General features: G+C 45.4%; 1 protein-coding gene and 1 non-coding gene across 2 annotated transcripts in view; one reads left to right on the top strand and one right to left on the bottom strand.

Moving 5' to 3' along the window:
* The window catches only part of RAB11A (RAB11A, member RAS oncogene family), a 52,683-nt gene extending 46,545 nt beyond the window's left edge, over nt 1-6,138 (bottom strand). Inside the window, exon 1 of the mRNA XM_075346045.1 lies at nt 5,980-6,138. Within this exon, the coding sequence (XP_075202160.1) occupies nt 5,980-6,019 (40 nt within the window). The 5' untranslated portion in view covers nt 6,020-6,138. The remainder of the gene's footprint in view (nt 1-5,979) is intronic.
* A 444-nt stretch (nt 6,139-6,582) lies between these two features.
* Nucleotides 6,583-6,654, top strand: TRNAQ-CUG (transfer RNA glutamine (anticodon CUG)). The gene has a single exon. It is a non-coding gene; the product is annotated as a tRNA-Gln (tRNA).
* Nucleotides 6,655-19,598: the final 12,944 nt, after the last annotated feature.

Here is a 19,598-nt window from a genome sequence, read left to right as displayed (position 1 = left end):
TGTACAGTATATTCCATGACAATATTTCCCTGGACCAAGGGTCGCTTCAATTATATTTCCTGCTCACTTTCCTGGCAGTGACATAAAAGTAGAAGTAAAATAAAAGGTCACGACAAGCATAAAACATAGAAACAAATGGTTACTCATGTGTATTATACACACCCGTGATATGTAAACTGCAGGCAAAAGGACAGTATCTGAAAGAAGACTTAAAATCTCCCTAGCTGATACAGCAAACACATACCGTAGTATACAGAAATAACAGAAAATGTAAGAAGCCGCCATAAGGGTCTGCAAGGCATCAGAGGTCACTGGTGGGGCCTTCACTGCCGGATCCACACCTGTCAATACAAAGACCAGGTCCCTCGGTCCATTTATGATCACCTAGTAAGGCGGCCGGATGCGGTTTTTGCCGCAGGACGCTGCATCCGGCGTCCATAGGCTTGCATTGGAAATCGCGCCGCATCGCGCCGGCTCCGGTGCGATGCGGTTTTTCCGCCGCACAAAAAACGTGCCAGGCAACGTTCCATCCAGCCATCGCATGGGCTAAATATGCCGCATCCGGCAAAAACACGACCGAACGCAAGGCTATGCGGCACAATACGGCGCTAATGCAAGTCTATGCGTTTTTCTGCAAAGCGCCGTGTTGTGCCGCTCAGCAAAAACCGGATGTGTGAAAGCAGCCTAAGCCTGCCATTAATAAGCGGACGGCAATAGCAATCTACATGTATCTAACAGCAGACCCGAGAGGACAGCATAGGAGACAGGAGTCCAGCACAGCTCCCCCACACACCAGACATTCCTGACTCCCGAGGGGTCACACACCGTGCTCCGACTACTGACCCCGAACACAACCCGGCTCAAAGTCCCCGACAGGCAAACGTCCCAGATTATTAATGAGCGCCAGAGGTGACAGCAGCACAACGCTCAGCCTGTGCCACATTTACTGACTAACCAGGCAGTTAAATGAACACTAGGTCTAATATCTATGTTATTTATAGTCAGAGGCTTTCTATTCTCCCTGTTATCAGCCACAGGAGAGGCTGACTGTGGTGTTATTGCAGTGGATTAGTAACAGGAAGGCCAGAACAATGTCTGCCCCATGACCAGGACGTCATCTCCTGTGCTTCCACCTAGGCATACATTCATGTGTGGGTAATGGCAGCTCTTGCTATAGGCAGCCTCAATCTTTAGGTTTGCAGTCCATTTAAATCACCTAATGACAGGCACAACAAACATTACAGAGGTGATCAAAAAGGTTTGTAGGACCCTGGTCCAGAGCCACATGGCTAGACCGTAGACAGTGGCTCGGGAACGCTGATCCTACCTGCTGATCCCAGCCTTTCTAATTAAACCACTGCACAACCAGCTCTGTCCTCACCTATTGTACCATCACCCATCGCCTGTAGACTGTGAGCCCTCGCGGGCAGGGTCCTCTCTCCTCCTATACCAGTCTGTTTTGTACTGTTAATGATTGTTGTACGTATACCCACCCTTTCACTTGTAAAGCGCCATGGAGTAAATGGCGCTATAATAATAAATAATTAGAAGGACCGATGTAATGCGGGACACACTGCAATGGTGACATCACAAGAGAGGTCGGGGACCCGGCAGGTAGGAGCAGGGCTACTAGATTATTCCCATGGCTCTGGACCAGGGTCCTGCTAAACTACTATTTGCTCTACTCTAGTACATTATGTCAAAGAGTTAATAATTGGTAAAGCCCCACACAGTATTAACAATGGCATGGATAACTTGTGGCTTTGCCAGCGAGGGATGGGTTATGTTCAAAAGAGCTAGATGTAAAGATGACTGCGTGATACAGTTGGTGCATTGGCCACGTCTGTAATCTATGGAGGGTGGAAGGAGTCGTGAGGGCAGCCTCCTACATCCCGCCATCGGCAGCTCTTCTTCTGATTAGCCAGCCTGGCGAGACATCACATTTGTGTCACACCGCAACAATGAAGTCAGCCGGCTAATTCAATAAAAATCTGTGAATGCTGGGAGCTGGGCGGCTGTTCTCATGGCTCCCGGGCAGCGACCACAGACTGCAAACATGGCCGGAGGGCCGCGTGCTGTGAAGCCATTCACACCAACTTTACTATGTGTGACACCACGTATGTACCATGTGCCTGAGGATATAATGATCACAGGGGTAGATCAGTATTGGGACAATGAAGACCACAGGTCAGACCCACACAAACTTGAAGTGGACGATAGGGAACAACAGGATGAAAAAAATAAGTGGCGTCAATGTCTCAAAAGTGAAGGTCAAACCCAAGGCCAGGAACTTGGCAGGATTTCAAAGACTGAGTTGTCCTAAAGGTAAACTGTACAGAAAACCAGGACAGGTCATGAACCTTATTCAATAAGGAGTCGGTCACACTCCCAAATTATTAACCGGTGCAGGTGTCATGCTTGTGCCAAAATCAGCTATGTGATCGCTTTCCAACAGGTGTGCCATACATGACCTGCAGGGAAGGAATCGGGTGGTGGTCGCCTTCTCTAGAAGGTATATACACCGACTAGTCATGAGAGAGCACTACCATGCTCTTTACTCATAACGGGCAGTCGGATGCTCGGAAGTGGCCCGACTCCTGCGCTAAGTATAAAGGATGTCAGTGGGGGATTCACACATTTTCCCATAGACGTCCATTATACTCTGTACACGAGTCGCCCCTGTCCGAGCGTCCAACTGCTAGTTATGAGTATTGAGCACCAGAGCATGGCGGTGCCCGCTCATCACTAGTTACGAGAACCAGAGCATGGCGGTGCCCGCTCATCACTAGTTACGAGAACCAGAGCATGGCGGTGCCCGCTCATCACTAGTTACGAGAACCAGAGCATGGCGGTGCCCGCTCATCACTAGTTAGGGGTTCTGAGCATGGCAGTGCCCGCTCATCACTAGTTAGGGGTTCTGAGCATGGCAGTGCCCGCTCATCACTAGTTACGGGTGCTGAGCATGGCAGTGCCCGCTCATCACTAGTTAGGGGTTCTGAGCATGGCAGTGCCCGCTCATCACTAGTTACGGGTTCTGAGCATGGCAGTGCCCGCTCATCACTAGTTAGGGGTTCTGAGCATGGCGGTGCCCGCTCATCACTAGTTAGGGGTTCTGAGCATGGCAGTGCCCGCTCATCACTAGTTAGGGGTTCTGAGCATGGCAGTGCCCGCTCATCACTAGTTACGGGTTCTGAGCATGGCAGTGCCCGCTCATGACTAGTTACGGGTGCTGAGCATGGCGGTGCCCGCTCATCACTAGTTACGGGTTCTGAGCATGGCAGTGCCCGCTCATCACTAGTTACGGGTTCTGAGCATGGCAGTGCCCGCTCATCACTAGTTACGGGTTCTTAGCATGGCAGTGCCCGCTCATCACTAGTTACGGGTTCTGAGCATGGCGGTGCCCGCTCATCACTAGTTAGGGGTTCTGAGCATGGCGGTGCCCGCTCATCACTAGTTAGGGGTTCTGAGCATGGCAGTGCCCGCTCATCACTAGTTAGGGGTTCTGAGCATGGCAGTGCCCGCTCATCACTAGTTACGGGTGCTGAGCATGGCAGTGCCCGCTCATCACTAGTTAGGGGTTCTGAGCATGGCAGTGCCCGCTCATCACTAGTTACGGGTTCTGAGCATGGCGGTGCCCGCTCATCACTAGTTAGGGGTTCTGAGCATGGCAGTGCCCGCTCATCACTAGTTACGGGTTCTGAGCATGGCAGTGCCCGCTCATCACTAGTTAGGGGTTCTGAGCATGGCAGTGCCCGCTCATCACTAGTTACGGGTTCTGAGCATGGCAGTGCCCGCTCATCACTAGTTACGGGTGCTGAGCATGGCAGTACCCGCTCATCACTAGTCAATATATATTTTCGTTACTCATTTAGGTTGTGCCCCTGTACTATTCAGTGGGTGTGAGGGCAGTTTTCTGTAAAGGCAGAGCCTGGTAATTGCTCAGTTACTTGTACAAAGCAGGAATCTGATCTGCTTATCTGTTAATCCAACACCACTTCCCAAACATTTCCTCTATTAAAATTAGGAAAAGGAATATTCCAACTCTCAAAGAAAGAAGTGGCACAGACCTCACTATGGAAAAACAGTCAAGAAAATGACTGAATATCACCCAAAAGATCCAGGCGGAAAGGAAACCTGATAGAAAGGTGGTAGGAAGTGAGAGCATCGCCCAATACACACCAGTATGACTGCAGTGTCCACTATATCCTGGCTACAGCACACCAGCACAGGGCACACTCAGTGTGCTCACAGCTGCATGCTGGGAGTTGTAGTTTCTTAAGAGCCGCAAGATGTAGATTTACACTCTGGTGGAACTACAACTCCCAGACTGTACTTATAAGGCCTCACACGTTACTACACAAATGTGAAACAATCAGTTTTTTCACAGAACATGAACAAATTATGGGGATGTTACTATATCCACAATAAAAAAAAAAAAGTCCAGTTTGACCCGAGTCGTAGATCAAATTTGACCAATCAAATCTATTGGTCAATGAAAAAATTCATAATCAAATGCTGTCTGTGTTGCATCCTATAATATGTGTTTTACAGTTTAGGCCAAATGTATGGACCGGCCAAGGGTCACCCGATCCCAAATATTGTGGGTAAAAGCGACACTGATCGAACACTGAAGAAAATCTGACCCAGCGCAAAGGTCAGATACAAGAAAAAATATCTGAAGGAGCTGTAATGGTAAACGCCGGAAGGCCCGAAATATACCTATACAGCAGAGGCTGAAAACTACAGACTGCAGCTCAACCGCAGCTGGAGACCACCGCTATTATGTCAGGCCGGAGCTGCACGTCTACCACAGAACCACAGGCCACACCGCTGCAGGTGAGAAGAGGTTACTGAGCGCTCAGTGAGGTTATATCAGAAGTGATTCACCAATCCAGGAGATGAGAATCTGCTGTGCACATTGTCTGCCACATAACACAGAGGGTTAACAGTGAACAGCAGGCACAGAGGATTTCCTGCAGCGGACGCCGGGGCCTCCTGCAGCGGACGCCGGGGCCTCCTGCAGCGGACGCCGGGGCCTCCTGCAGCGGACGCCGGGGCCTCCTGCAGCGGACGCCGGGGCCTCCTGCAGCGGACGCCGGGGCCTCCTGCAGCGGACGCCGTCAATCTGTACACTGAGGAGGCAACATGGTCACCTGAGCCTGTATTATGAGCAGATAATGTAGCAGGATTACCTGCAGTCCTATGTAACACCGTGTCACAGGACCGGACCTCAGCTACATCTGTGTATTATATGTGACATTCTGTATATATAAACACTCTACATTATGAAAGAAAACTATATATATATATATATGACATGTATTATAAATGACATCTATATATTATACAAGGCACAGTATATGTGACATCTATTATGACATTATATAAATACATTACATTGACCCACACCCCTGTATGATGTGCCCTGCTGTATACATGTGACACCCCCCATACATGATACGTCCTGCTGTATATATGTGACCCCCAACATATGTGTCCTGCTGCATACATGGGGTGTTTGGCTGGATACATTACATATGACCCCCCCCATATATGTGCCCTGCTGTATACATTGCATGTGACACCCCCCCTATATATGTACATTATATATAACACCCCCCATATATGATGGCCCCCGCAGTAGGTGACACCGGTGCGGCCCTAGACCCCGTCACCTCCATATATATATATGTCCTGCTGTATACATTGCATGTGACACCCCCCCTATATATATGTACATTATATATAACACCCCCCATATATGATGGCCCCCGCAGTGGGTGACACCGGTGCGGCCCCAGACCCCGTCACCCCCTGGGCAGCCGCCATCCTCCTCCCGTCCTCTGTGAGGTGACAGCCGCCCCTCCTTCTCGGCCCCTCCATACTCCGCGACAGTCTATATGTCCCCGCTGCCAGGGATCCGTCATCTGCCCCTCATCTCCGCCGCCATTATCGCTCCGTCTCCGCTCCGGCCTCTACCTTTGAACAGATAGTCATACTCGTCGTCCCGGGTTCCCATGCTGGCGCTTCGTGTAGTGCTCCGGATCTGCAGCTATCGGCAACAACCGACAAATCTCCAGGAAGCCCGGCTGTGACCGAACCCCTCCCTGAAACAGGAACAACGCTTCCGCCCAGTCCCAACCGGAAACAAGTATGCAGCACTTCCGGGTTCAATGGAGCAAAGCGTCGCCATCTTTGTACACCCTCGCCGCGGTGTCAGTTTAAGCGTTGTTCCTATATCCCGTTACTTTTTCACAGTTTATTAGGGAACATTGAGTTGGTTTATACCTGTAGTTTGTAAAACAAATAATGTAAAGTGTCTGCAACGACGGCGTGATAGAGCGCAGTGAGAGGGGCAAAATGGCGTCGCTTTGTTCTGCAGGAGGTGTTGCAGTATGGCGGGGTGTGGGCAGTCCGCTATGACACTGCGGGCACAGTGTAAAACACGAGCAGCTCCTCTGTGTGCGCTGAGCCTGTGGTAGTGGAAACTAAGCAGCAGAATCTGCGGCCCCCGGGAGATGACGGCGCTGACAGGAGCCGGGTGCGGGGTCTTGGGCAGGAGAGTGGGGGAGCGCCTGCAGCGGTTCCATGGTGTAATGGTTAGCACTCTGGACTCTGAATCCAGCGATCCGAGTTCAAATCTCGGTGGGACCTAAGATTTTCTTTCCTTTCCCAGCGGCGGAATTTTCTAGATCTGACTTCCATTATATACAGTATATACTGTATACACATAGGTGTGTTCTGCGCCTCACACATTTCTACTGGATTTTTAGTCTTTACTGATCCCTCCTCAGATCTCAGCGTCTGACTTATTCCTAATGACAGAATTATCCGGATAGTGCAATAGTCAGTGATAGCAATGGTGCAGACACTACAGTCACAGGACGCCGCGCCATTTGGCTATGTTCACACGGCATTTTGCAGCAGTTTTTTTTTTTTTTTGCAGCCGCAGTTTTTTTTTTTGCATGTTTTTTCATTGGTATAAAAAAACTGCTTTTTACAGTACCAGCAAAACCTATGAGATTCCAGAATGTCATGCTGCAGACACTTGCTTTTTTTTATGCTCTGAATAAGGCTATGTGCACACACTGCAGTTTTGTTTCTCCAGCGAAAAATGCACCTCTGCCAGAAAATAACATCAGTGATAAAACTAGAAAAAAAAGCCAGATAAACAGTGCTCATGGGAGCTCGTACCTGCGGATGTATCCGCAGGTTTCCCGCAGCTGCCCACCGGCGTCCGCAGCTATTTTTAGCTGCGGTAGTACAGCGGAATAGCTGCGGTAAACCTGCGGCTATTCATGCGATTTACCTGTGGACGTCCCGGCCTCTATCTCCATAGTGGAGGGCCGGGATTTCCGCAGGAATAATTGACATGCAGTTACGTGTGGCTGCGGGACATCCGCAGCATTTTCCGCAGCTGCACATTCCGCAGCATGGACACAGACAACGCCCCATGTCCCATAGGATAACATGGGGAGTGTCTGTACATGCTGAAACCTGCGAATTTATGTGGAAAATCTAGAAAAATCCGCAGGTTTTCCGTGGCAAAATCCGCAGAAGCAAGCTCTTGTGGGCACATGGCCTAATATATAAAAAGTATATACACTCACCTAATGTAAAAACAAAGAAAGGAGGAAACACTGGCACCATTCAGCGAGCTAACCGCTCTGTCTTCCTATTTCAGGTTTATACACGCATTATACGGCTTGTAAATTTCTTTGCATTTTGGCCATGGTGCTCATTCCAAAAGACAACAATCCATACAGTCCATGTGAAAAGAGACGGAAGCCACTCACCAGATATGCGGTAAAAAAAAGCTGTTTTATTCGACCATCAGGTCAAGGTGGAAAGGCGTGAGGGAGGTAGGCACACACAATCCGCCGGACGACGGCCGTTTCGCGTCTTTACAACCGACGCTTCCACGAGTCCATACTCGCATCGGTTGTAAAGACGTGAAACGGCCGTCGTCCGACGGATTGTGTGTGCCCACCTCCCTCACGCCTTTCCCCCTGAACTGATGGTCGAATAAAACAGCTTTTTTTTACCGCATATCTGGTGAGTACCTTCCCTCTCTTTTCACATGGACACTCACCTAATGTGGTTGTGAAAGTCACAACCGCTGCAAAGCATAAGATCATGGCGTCTGCCGCAGCCCCACGTGGATGAGTAGTCAAACAGGAGAGGAGAAGGGGTTAACGCCGTGCATCAGCCAAATGAAAATGTAGAGTTGTTGATAAATTAATCTTTTTTTATTCCATAGGTCTATGCGTTTCGAGGTTGAAACCTCTTCCTCAGGACCAGAATATCAACAAAGCATGCGTTTTAGCTGTGTTTTCGGTGCGTTTTTGCCGTGTTTTCGGTGTGTTTTTGCCCCTGCTTTTTTAACATTGTCAATGGCAAAACACAGTGAAAAATGCAGAAAAGAAGTGACATGCACACAGCCTTTCTGATTTCTCATAGACTTTGCTGGGGAAGGTCATACATGCAGTTTAGGACCACAAACTGCACCAAAAAAGCATCATAAAAAGGCAGCGTGCGCACAAGGCCTAAAATGGCAAAATGCGGAATTTTTTAAACAAACAGCATGTCTATTCTTTCAGTGTTTTGCTGGGGTTTTTCACCATTGAAAGCAATGAGAGCTAAAAAAAAAACCCCTGTGCGTTATTTTTGCTGGGTTTTTTTTGGTAAATTAAACTATTGTACAGGAGCATTTACAGTGTTCTCTGCTACATGATAGAGTTGTATTTAGAAAAGGTCACTGACCCAGATCAACTCAATTATATAGGAAACCACTGAGATTACATTTAAGACAGCGAAAAAAAGTGGTACAATTCCATAATTCAATAAAAATATTCTTTATTAAATTTAATTAATTCATTAAAATTCAACAAGGAGTCCGATTTAGGAGACCTCAACCACATACAGTAGTGTAATGAGAAACCACATGTACAATAATAGACTGATATAGCCTGATGTAAATTTTTTATATGCTTAGTAATAACAATTGTGGGCACAATTACATAATATTTATCCAAGTAGGATCCTAGAAAAAGATTTTTTATGCAAAAAGTTTTTTGTTGTTTTTTTTTTAGCACCAATACTGTTATAAAATAGGTTAGATTAGAGAAGCTGTCATAATGACCACATATATACAATAAATCAGTATGGCCAGATATAGATACTTTTATGCACAATAATATTCCTTATAGGTAAACAGTGTTCACCCCAATTGGGTCACAGAAAAAAGTTTTTTTGCACCACAATTAATGTATATTGCATAGGCTAAACTATCTCTATATTATATATAGATACATGGTAACTGATTCACATCGACAGTAGAGGGGGACGGGGACAGGGCTGAGACCCATTGTTCAGATGACAATAAGGCAATAACAGTAACTCTGGTAATTATAAGTTAATTTATATATGTCCAAAGATAAATCCCTTACAAAAGTCATGGGATATAATGGTTAACCGGAGTGAAAACCTGTGCCCCTCAATTGTTCAAAGTATAAGTACTAACCCGTTATTGTAGTGGTATCCGTCTCCCAACAGTCCCTACGCGCGTTTCACCTCTTCATCAGGGAACTACGGTATGTACATGTGGTTTCTTGTTACACTACTGTATGTGGTTGCGGTCCAAATCGGGCTCCTTGTTGAATTTTAATGAATTAATGAAATTTAATAAAAAATATTTTTATTGAATTATGGAATTGTACCACTTATTTTCGCTGTCTTAAATTATAGAGTTGTATTTAGAAAATTGGATGTTACTAGGATGGTCCGTGTGACATCCGTTTTTTTTTTCTCGCACCCATAGACTTGCATTGGAAATTCTCGCACGAGAAACTCTACAAATCGCAGCATGCTGTGATTTTTTTCTCAGTCCGATTTGAACTGAGAAAAAAAGCAGATCGGAGCTGCCTCATTAATTAACATTGGTCCGAGTGCAATGCGAGATTTTCTCACATTGCACTCGCACTCGTGCGAGTCATTTGCAAGTGTGACGCCGGCCTTACACTCCAACTCACCCCACAGCAAGGGTTTTCTCAGAGTACAGACTTTACACATGTAAATATTATAGAGGGGTCATCTGGTATAAATCCCCAGTCTATGTGAGGGTATGACTTAGTCTTAATGTGGCTGCGGGGAATGAGGGTGCTGCAGTGGGGCGGGTCATCTGTGGCATGAGCAGGCTGTAGCAGCCTGCCGTGACCACATGGGCCCGCTCATTTGATATGCACGCCCATCCTCCCGCCCATCATCCCTCAGCGCTGAAGCCAGCACTGACAGGTGGGCGAGATGATGAGCGGGGGGGGGCGCGCATAATTAACAGCCGGCCTGCGTGATCACCCTTGACAACTACAGCCAGGAGTGATCATGTGCGGCTGTATTCACTGCCCCCGCACATCATCATTAGCGCGGGGTGCAGTGAATAAGTATACTCACCCGTCACCATTGTGTGCAGCATCGCTCGTCCTCCTGTCTGCCGGCCAGCTGATCTGTGTAGAGAGCGGTGAGCACAGCGATAATGTGATCGCTGTGTGCACCGCTAGTCTCCACACAGGTCAGCTGACAGGCAGACAGGAGGACGAGCGATGCTGCAGACAACAATGATGGCTCCACACCAGCGGTGCAGCTGCCGGGACTAACAGGAGGAGGAGCGATGCTGCATGGAGCGAGGAAAGGTGAGTATAAACTTTTTTTTTTGTCTGCCACAGGTTACAGACCGTATAGCAGGATGGATGGGGGTATATAGCAGGATGGATGGAGGTATATAGCAGGATGGATGGGGTATATAGCAGGATGGGGGTATATAGCAGGATGGATGGGGGTATATAGCAGGATAAGGGTATATACCAGGATGGCGCTATGTAGCAGGATGGGGGCTATACCACGATGGCGGTATATAGCAGGATGGGAATATATACCATGATGGCGGTATATAGCAGGATGGGAATATATACCAGGATGGGGTACATATATACAAGGATGGGGATCATATACAAGGCAGGAGGATCATTACCAGGATGGGTTATCTTAGTTAGAGAATTTGGGGACATTACCCCCATAACAGTGTCAGCAGCAGATCCTTGCCCCATAATAGTGTGTCATGACCACATTTTTTGCTTAAAATTTTATTTTCCCATTTTCCTCCTCTAAAACCAGGGTGCATCTTATGGTCCAGTGCGTCTTACAGTCCAAAAAATACGGTATCTGCAGACTTTCTGCATACAAAACTATGTTCTGACAGGAAAAAATCATGAGGACAGACACTGCAATCTCTTTGTTTTTCTTATTAAATGAGACAAAGTGAGAGGTATTTTTTTCATTGCAAAATTGTGTGAATTTTATTGGCGACAAATTAGAAGTGGACATTTCGGCCTCAATGGGCCTTTGTCAAACACAGTCGCTCCATGGCAGAAGAGAAGAATGAGAAGTGAATAGGACTATATCCAGACACGATATGTAGAAAGTCCCAAAATAGTGGTCTTTTTAGCCACTTCTTGTAATATATGCTTGCTGGTAATTTTATGGTATCAGAACCATCAAGGGTTAAGGTTTGTATAGAGCTCTAAATAGGGACGCCTCTGTCTGACCGTCTCCTTCCCAGGATGTGGCTGCGTGCAAGAAAAAGGCAGCAGAGAAAAAGCAAAAAAAAATTTCTGGCGTTTTTCTATTAGTTTTTTTTTTACTTATGGCGATCGTGGGGTTTCCTGCTCTGTACTCCCATGATTGTCACTGGGTCTCCGGTTGATGTTACAGCTGAGACCTGTCTCTCACTTCCTGCTGCGGTGCCTGTACTGTTTCCAGTAGTTTAACCCCCTGAATGCTGCAATCAATGCGATTGCAGCATTCAGGAGGCAGGGACAGGATTCACTTACCTCTCCCTGGTAATCAGGTACCTGTCATGCAATCACAGGGTCTCAATTGCTGCAATAGCAACCCTGGCTCATCACCATGACGACCCCAGGTTACTGAGCTACGGAGAGCCTCACAGACCACGCCGGATGCATGGTGTCTGAAGTGAAGTGTCAGTGCTGCGATATAATCCATTGTAGTGATCAAGCATTGCAGTGGAGTATATCAGACGCAGGAAAAAACGCTGAAACAACTGACATGCTGCTTCTTTTTTCAGCAACAAACTCTGCAAGGAACAAAGAAGCAGCGTGTGCACAGCAAGTCATGATTCCCATAGACTTTGCTGGGATATGTTTTTCCTTGCAGCATTGATTAAAATCTGCAAGGAAAAACGTATGAAAAAAGCAACGTGTGCACATGGCCTCATTCTATGTGTCACTATGTGACTGCAGACTGCGGTCACGTGGCCGCGAGTATGTGACATGCATATTCCCAACCACAATCTGACTATATTGGTGCTGCCTCGCTCATTACACTTGCACTGAGCGACGCCTGACATTATTACAATAAATAGAGAAAAGAAAGTGTCATACAAGGAGGGTCACCATAAAAAATATTATTTTTTTTTATTTCACAAAATCAACACAAGAAAGGTGAACAACACAATTAATAACATTTAAAAAGCAAAAAGCTATAGTTAAACACAAATGTTTTTAATTGTGTTGTTCACCTTTCTTGTGTCGATTTTGTGAAATAAAATAACATTTTTTATGGTGATCCTCCTTGTATGACACTTTCCTTTATATATTGGACTAGTTTCTATTGTGTTAGGAGAGATCCCTCTGTGAGTGAAGTGGTGCCCTCCACATTTGTTAGTACTGCCTTACATTATTATGCCACGTGAGCTCGGTAGCCAATCAGCAACTGCTATCGGACTGCAGTTCTCATATTCTCATACCTCCACTGGACATGCTTTTATTTTCAAAATCTTTTTTTTTTTACTATTCCCTTTAGGATATATGAACAATTATTAAGGGAGTATTTTGATCATAAGCATTTTTATGCAGATTTTCCAACTCCAAGCTTTATAAACTTGAATGCTTATTGGATGAAGTCAGGCATTGCTCCCAACCGTCCCGGATTCATGAGGACTGTCCTGATTTGAGGGCTCAGTCCCGTTGTCCCGGTGCCTCAGGTATTTGTCCCGACTGCTCACCCTCTTCACTGACTTCGTAGCTCCTCCTCCTCGGGAAGCAGGGCCAGCATCTCTCTGCACGTACATAAATTAAAGGGAACCAACCAGCAGGATTTTCACATATAAAGTACAGGCAGTGCTATACTTGAGCTAAGGTGCTGATTCACATAATACCTTCAATTTAGAGATTGGATGCTTGATTGCAGAAAAATCCTTTATCAAAGCTTCAGAAATGTTTTCATTAGTTCACTGGCTTGAGCAGCAGGGAAGGACTTTGTGGGTCAGGTCCTCCGGAATGCTTCCTTCTCCTGGCTCGTCTTTTTTTCTTTTTTTAAATTCCCTCATTGCCAATGTTGGCGGCATGTGCGTATTGCTAGTGTGACATTGTCTTCAGTAAAATGGCGCTGGAATCAGTGCATGCGTGTACCGCTATCTCTGGTGCCATATTACTAAGGACACTGTGGAGATTACTATGAGTGACAGCGGCGCATGTGCTGATGAAAAAGAAATTTCAATCTGCGCATGCGCCGCCATCACTCATATTCGTCTCTACATTGTCGTCAGTAAAATGGTGCCGGAGATTGCGGTACAAGCATGCATTGACTCAGATACCATTTTATTGAAGACGTTCCACTAGCAATGTGCATGCGCCATCAACATCGGCGGTGGCGGTGCAATATTTAAATAAATTAAATGGGGCAAGCCAGGAGGAATCATTTCAAAGGACCCAACCCACAAAGTCCCACCACGATGCTCAAGCCACTGAACCAATGGTGTCATTTCTGAAGCTTTGATAAAGGATTTTTCTGCAATCAAGCATCCAATCTCTAAACTAAAGGTATGATTTGATTCAACATCCTAGCGCAAGTATTGCACTACCTTTGTAGCGTCCGCTTCCCTAGTGCGCCGACACTCTACGGTCGGGTGAGCGAGCGTGGTCCTCGCCTCGCCCACCCCGTGGTCACCCACGTCGTTTGGCCCTCTGCTTCCATTTGTTGCTGCCCATGTGTGGTGCAATCCCCTGGCTATTATGTTTATCCCCTGTATATTATGTTTTTTCCCCTATAGGATTAAAATAGTACTCATGTCACCATTTGCAATGCTGCCCAGTTCTCAATCACTGGCTTTAGAGATGAGCAAAAACATTTTCATTACCCAGTTCCAACCTCCGGTCTGGTCATCTGTTGGAGATGGACTTCATTCCTGTGTCCGGCATCCTTGATGCCACTATCGCTTCCTAGCACCTACAATGTGAAGATGTTGTGAGAGGCCTCCATACTGTAGTCCGATTCTCACATGGAGTCTGCATATCATGTACTCGCGGCCACATGACTACCGTTCCCGGCTCTGACACCAGTGAATCCTCACAGTGCATGCGATGGGAGGATTCACAAGTCTGAAGTCATACAGCGTGACACATGGAGGGACTGCAGTTTATGGATTTAGATTAGACAACCCCTTTATAGGGATCCATCACCTATATTTCTCATATACAGTTAGGTCCAGAAATATTTGGACAGTGACACAATTTTCGCGAGTTTGGCTCTGCATGCCACCACATTGGATTTGAAATGAAATCTCGACAACAGAATTCAAGTGCAGATTGTAACGTTTAATTTGAAGGTTTGAACAAAAATATCTGATAGAAATTGTAGGAATTGTACACATTTCTTTACAAACACTCCACATTTTAGGAGGTCAAAAGTAATTGGACAAATAAACCAAACCCAAACAAAATATTTTTATTTTCAATATTTTGTTGCCAATCCTTTGGAGGCAATCACTGCCTTAAGTCTGGAACCCATGGACATCACCAAACGCTGGGTTTCCTCCTTCTTAATGCTTTGCCAGGCCTTTACAGCCGCAGACTTCAGGTCTTGCTTGTTTGTGGGTCTTTCCGTCTTAAGTCTGGATTTGAGCAAGTGAAATGCATGCTGAATTGGGTTAAGATCTGGTGATTGACTTGGCCATTGCAGAAGGTTCCACTTTTTTGCACTCATGAACTCCTGGGTAGCTTTGGCTGTATGCTTGAGGTCATTGTCCATCTGTACTATGAAGCGCCGTCCGATCAACTTTGCGGCATTTGGCTGAATCTGGGCTTAAAGTATATCCCGGTACACTTCAGAATTCATCCGGCTACTCTTGTCTGCTGTTATGTCATCAATAAACAAAAGTGACCCAGTGCCATTGAAAGCCATGCATGCCCATGCCATCACGTTGCCTCCACCATGTTTTACAGAGGATGTGGTGTGCCTTGGATCATGTGCCGTTCCCTTTCTTCTCCAAACTTTTTTCTTCCCATCATTCTGGCACAGGTTGATCTTTGTCTCATCTGTCCATAGAATACTTTTCCAGAACTGAGCTGGCTTCATGAGGTGTTTTTCAGCAAATTTAACTCTGGCCTGTCTATTTTTGGAATTGATGAATGGTTTGCATCTAGATGTGAACCCTTTGTATTTACTTTCATGGAGTCTTCTCTTTACTGTTGACTTAGAGACAGATACACCTACTTCACTGAGAGTGTTCTGGACTTCAGTTGATGTTGTGAACGGGTTCTTCTTCACCAAAGAAAGTATGCGCCGATCATCCACCACTGTTGTCATCCGTGGACGCCCAGGCCTTTTTGAGTTCCCAAGCACACCAGTCAATTCCTTTTTTCTCAGAATGTACCTGACTGTTGATTTTGCTACTCCAAGCATGTCTGCTATCTCTCTGATGGATTTTTTCTTTTTTTTCAGCCTCAGGATGTTCTGCTTCACCTCAATTGAGAGTTCCTTAGACCGCATGTTGTCTGGTCACAGCAACAGCTTCCAAATGCAAAACCACACACCTGTAATCAACCCCAGACCTTTTAACTACTTCATTGATTACAGGTTAACGAGGCAGATGCCTTCAGAGTTAATTGCAGCCCTTAGAGTCCCTTGTCCAATTACTTTTGGTCCCTTGAAAAAGAGGAGGCTATGCATTACAGAGCTATGATTCCTAAACCCTTTCTCCGATTTGGATGTGAAAACTCTCATATTGCAGCTGGGAGTGTGCACTTTCAGCCCATATTATATATATAATTGTATTTCTGAACATGTTTTTGTAAACAGCTAAAATAACAAAACTTGTGTCACTGTCCAAATATTTCTGGACCTAACTGTATAATCTTTATTACACCTTTTGTGTCGTTTTAACAATTCCTTAAGTCACACCCCCTTGTAAATCAAGTACAAATCGCACCCCGCTTCCATCCTACAAATGGCCGTTAATAGAGGAGAGTTTGAAGCAACAGACCATTGAACTGCATCAGTGTTCTGCGTCCAGGTTCTGCACACGCGCAGATAACATCATCGCACCTCTAAACCTGTGCAAGTGCCGCTGACACCTTAGTGATTAACAAGTATGTAAAGGCATTTTCTAAGCAGTTAAACTTCTGTTACAGAATACTCACAATGGGTTAAAAAAAATACAGGGATTTGAATGTAGCTGATCCTTTGCCGTTTTATTCCAATGTCGCCCGATACCCTTTCAGAATCTACTTTCTGCTACATGTCCTGACACGGGGATATGTGACCGCTGCAGCCAATCACTGGCTGTAGAAAGTAACCTCTGTGGAAAGTAGACAGTAGGGATGAGCAGAAAGATTCACAATTCCTGTTTTTGACCTCTAATTTGGCCCATGCAGCCGATATTTTCTGGGATACTCTGCTGTTTCCCAGGCTCCATGTGGTCATATAAGGGCAAAGCGTAAAGGGGAGACCCTAGTGCTTACATCGCTGTAATGGCATCGGTGCCAGAGGCGAGAACATGGGGGGGTTATCTTATCAGGCTAAGTTCACACAGGACATCTTTTACTGCGTTTTTGGTGCGTTTTGAGGTCACAATGATGCACCTAAATACATGCATTTCCTTCCCCCAGCAAAGTCTATGAGATTTCAATTTTGCTGTCCGCACAGGGCATCTTTTTTTGTCTGCATCTTGGCTGCGTTTTTCAAGAAGTACTATGTCAATTCTTTTTGTGTTTTTACCGCGTTTTTGAGGTCTTCCAGTCAATAGATTTGACTTAAAAATGCTTTGGACAAAATGCGGTAAAAACGCATTGTGTTTTTCCGTGGTGCGTTTTTGGTGCATTTTAAGGTTCACTCAAGATGCACTGACAAAAAATGATACCATTGTCCAGGTAGTGGAAGATTCCTTTAAGTGGTTAAATAAATAAATAAAAATAAAAGATTAAATCAATTCAGGCATAATAATGTTTTCTATGGTAATAATCAGCTGCAGCGTCTTGTATTTGGCTCAGCGCTCCGGCCACCCGTATATACTGGATTTCTCCTCCATCTGCCCTTACAATGGGGATTTTTTACCTGGATAATATGCTGACCAGGCTACAATATCCCTCATGTATCTGTCCTGCTGACTGATATCCTGTTTCCCGTCATATCTTATCTCTTCAGTACTGCTGCCATACGACCATTTTTTGGCAGCATTAGTATTACTTGCTAACCTGACAATGGCAGTTTGTGCAAACTTATTTTTTTCTGCTTTGTGGTTCATGTTGGTTTTAATGTCTATGCATAAAAAGTATTATCCTGCTTTGTCAAGTTTCACAAGTTTCCAGAGAACATTTCACAATATTAACATGTTACCCCCTTCACTTCCAGGTTTTATTTTTGACTCCTCTGTCTTTTTGATTTTTCCATTGCCAGCTGTATCTGGATTTGCTTTCTGTGGGACGTTCTGTAGTTTTGAATGACAGAGTTAATTTTACCAATCAGTGTACAATTCCAAACGGGGTGATATCGGGGAAAAATATGCAACTAACCCCTTCACCACCTGGCAATTTTCTGTTTTTTGTTCCCCCCTCCCCCTTCTTCCAAGTGCCATAACTTTTTTTTATTCTTTTTCCAATTTTTCCCTTTTGCCATATGAGGGATTGTTTTTTTGTGGGACAAGTTGTACTTTTGAATGATAGTCCAGTCAAAATACGAAAAAAAAACCCTTTACCCTGAAATTCCAAGAAAACGTTTTATTGGTGTTTTTTTTGTAGTATTACATGTAGGGAAACACATACTAAAAGTTTACCAAGATAGGGTTACCACAAAGGGTCCAAATGTGACGTCAATGAATATGGCTGCCAAAGCTGTAAAATGTTAAAGGCGACTCGCCTTTCATTGTCTCTCATATTTCTTTTACAATCATATTTCTTTTACCAGAGGAAGTGGAATGTCCGAACATCAGAGGGCCTTGTGGACTCTGTGCCAGTGTCCTCTTTCTACAGTGATGCAATGCAGGGTTTCACTCGCCAGAGCTTTGTCACCAGTGAACAACACAAGGAGGCAAGAACGTCAAGGATGAGAAGAGATCGTGACGACCTGGAGAAAATTGCAGATAAACTTGAGACCTTTTCACCTTTCTCTGATGAAGTGTCTCTTCGCAACATTATCACCGGTGTCCATGCAAATAAGGATGTGAATGTCCATAACCTGTTCACCATTGGCAGAGAAATAGTGGCAACAATGGAGGGTCAATCACTGTTTTCAGTTAAGTACAAGCGGTCAATGAAAGCCAAGACCCTGGCATTCAGTGAGGCAATTGACATTGCTAAGGACAAAACAATAGACCCCGCTCTTTTGTTCCAAAGGTTTCTTGTGGTGTCTCAAACTGCTGATCTTTCCCTTGATGAGGTGATGGCCTATGAACTTTCACCATACCCACCATCCCTCTTTGAGGAAAAACATCTCTTATGCAAACTAAACAAAGCACAACTGATGGCTGCTATAAAAGAACAGAGTTCATATGACGCAGTACTCAAGAATGTACCAGAGGTGACGGAGGTTCTCTTCTCCATCGACTGAAGTGGTCAGAAGGAAAGAGATATTGTTCAATTGCTGAAGACTATGCATCTTTGACAGTAAAACACTATGGTAAGGCTACGATAGTATTTGATGGTTACATTGGAGGACCAAACACTAAGGACATTACCCATCAGTGACGGCGCAAAAATCAAATAAGTAACAAAGTGAACATTGCTGAAGGAACGACATTTGTCGGGAAAAAGGAGGACTTCCTTTCGAATGTGGAGAACAAACAGTCTCTTATCAATCTCGTTTCACAGCGCATGAATGACATAGGTTGCCACGTAATACAATCAGAGGGGGATGCAGATGTGGAGATTGTTAAGGCAGCAGTGTCAATGTCATCCAACAAAAGTACTTGTCTCATTGGCGAAGATACAGATCTTTGGTGTTGTTACTTCATCACGCGTCAACCAGCGATGGCAACAAGCTTTATTTCTACTCGGATAAAGGGAGTCCTGCAACAGTATACGACATTAAGGTTATGAAGAAGTTCCTGGGAAACCATGTCTGCAGCAGTCTTCTGTTCTTGCTTGCATTCATGGGTTGCGATACCACTTCCGAGGTTTTTGGAATCGGAAAAAAACTCGGTCTACACAAGGTTTTGAAGGGAGACTCCGTCTTAAATAGCTGTGCTAAAATGTTTTCCACACCTAAGAAAAACATAGCTGAGATTGAAGACGCTGGGTGTAAAGCGATGG

The sequence above is a fragment of the Anomaloglossus baeobatrachus genome, chromosome 4 (assembly GCF_048569485.1).
Source record: "Anomaloglossus baeobatrachus isolate aAnoBae1 chromosome 4, aAnoBae1.hap1, whole genome shotgun sequence".
Classification (NCBI taxonomy): Eukaryota; Metazoa; Chordata; class Amphibia; order Anura; family Aromobatidae; genus Anomaloglossus; species Anomaloglossus baeobatrachus.
This window is presented reverse-complemented; position numbering and strand designations above follow the sequence as displayed.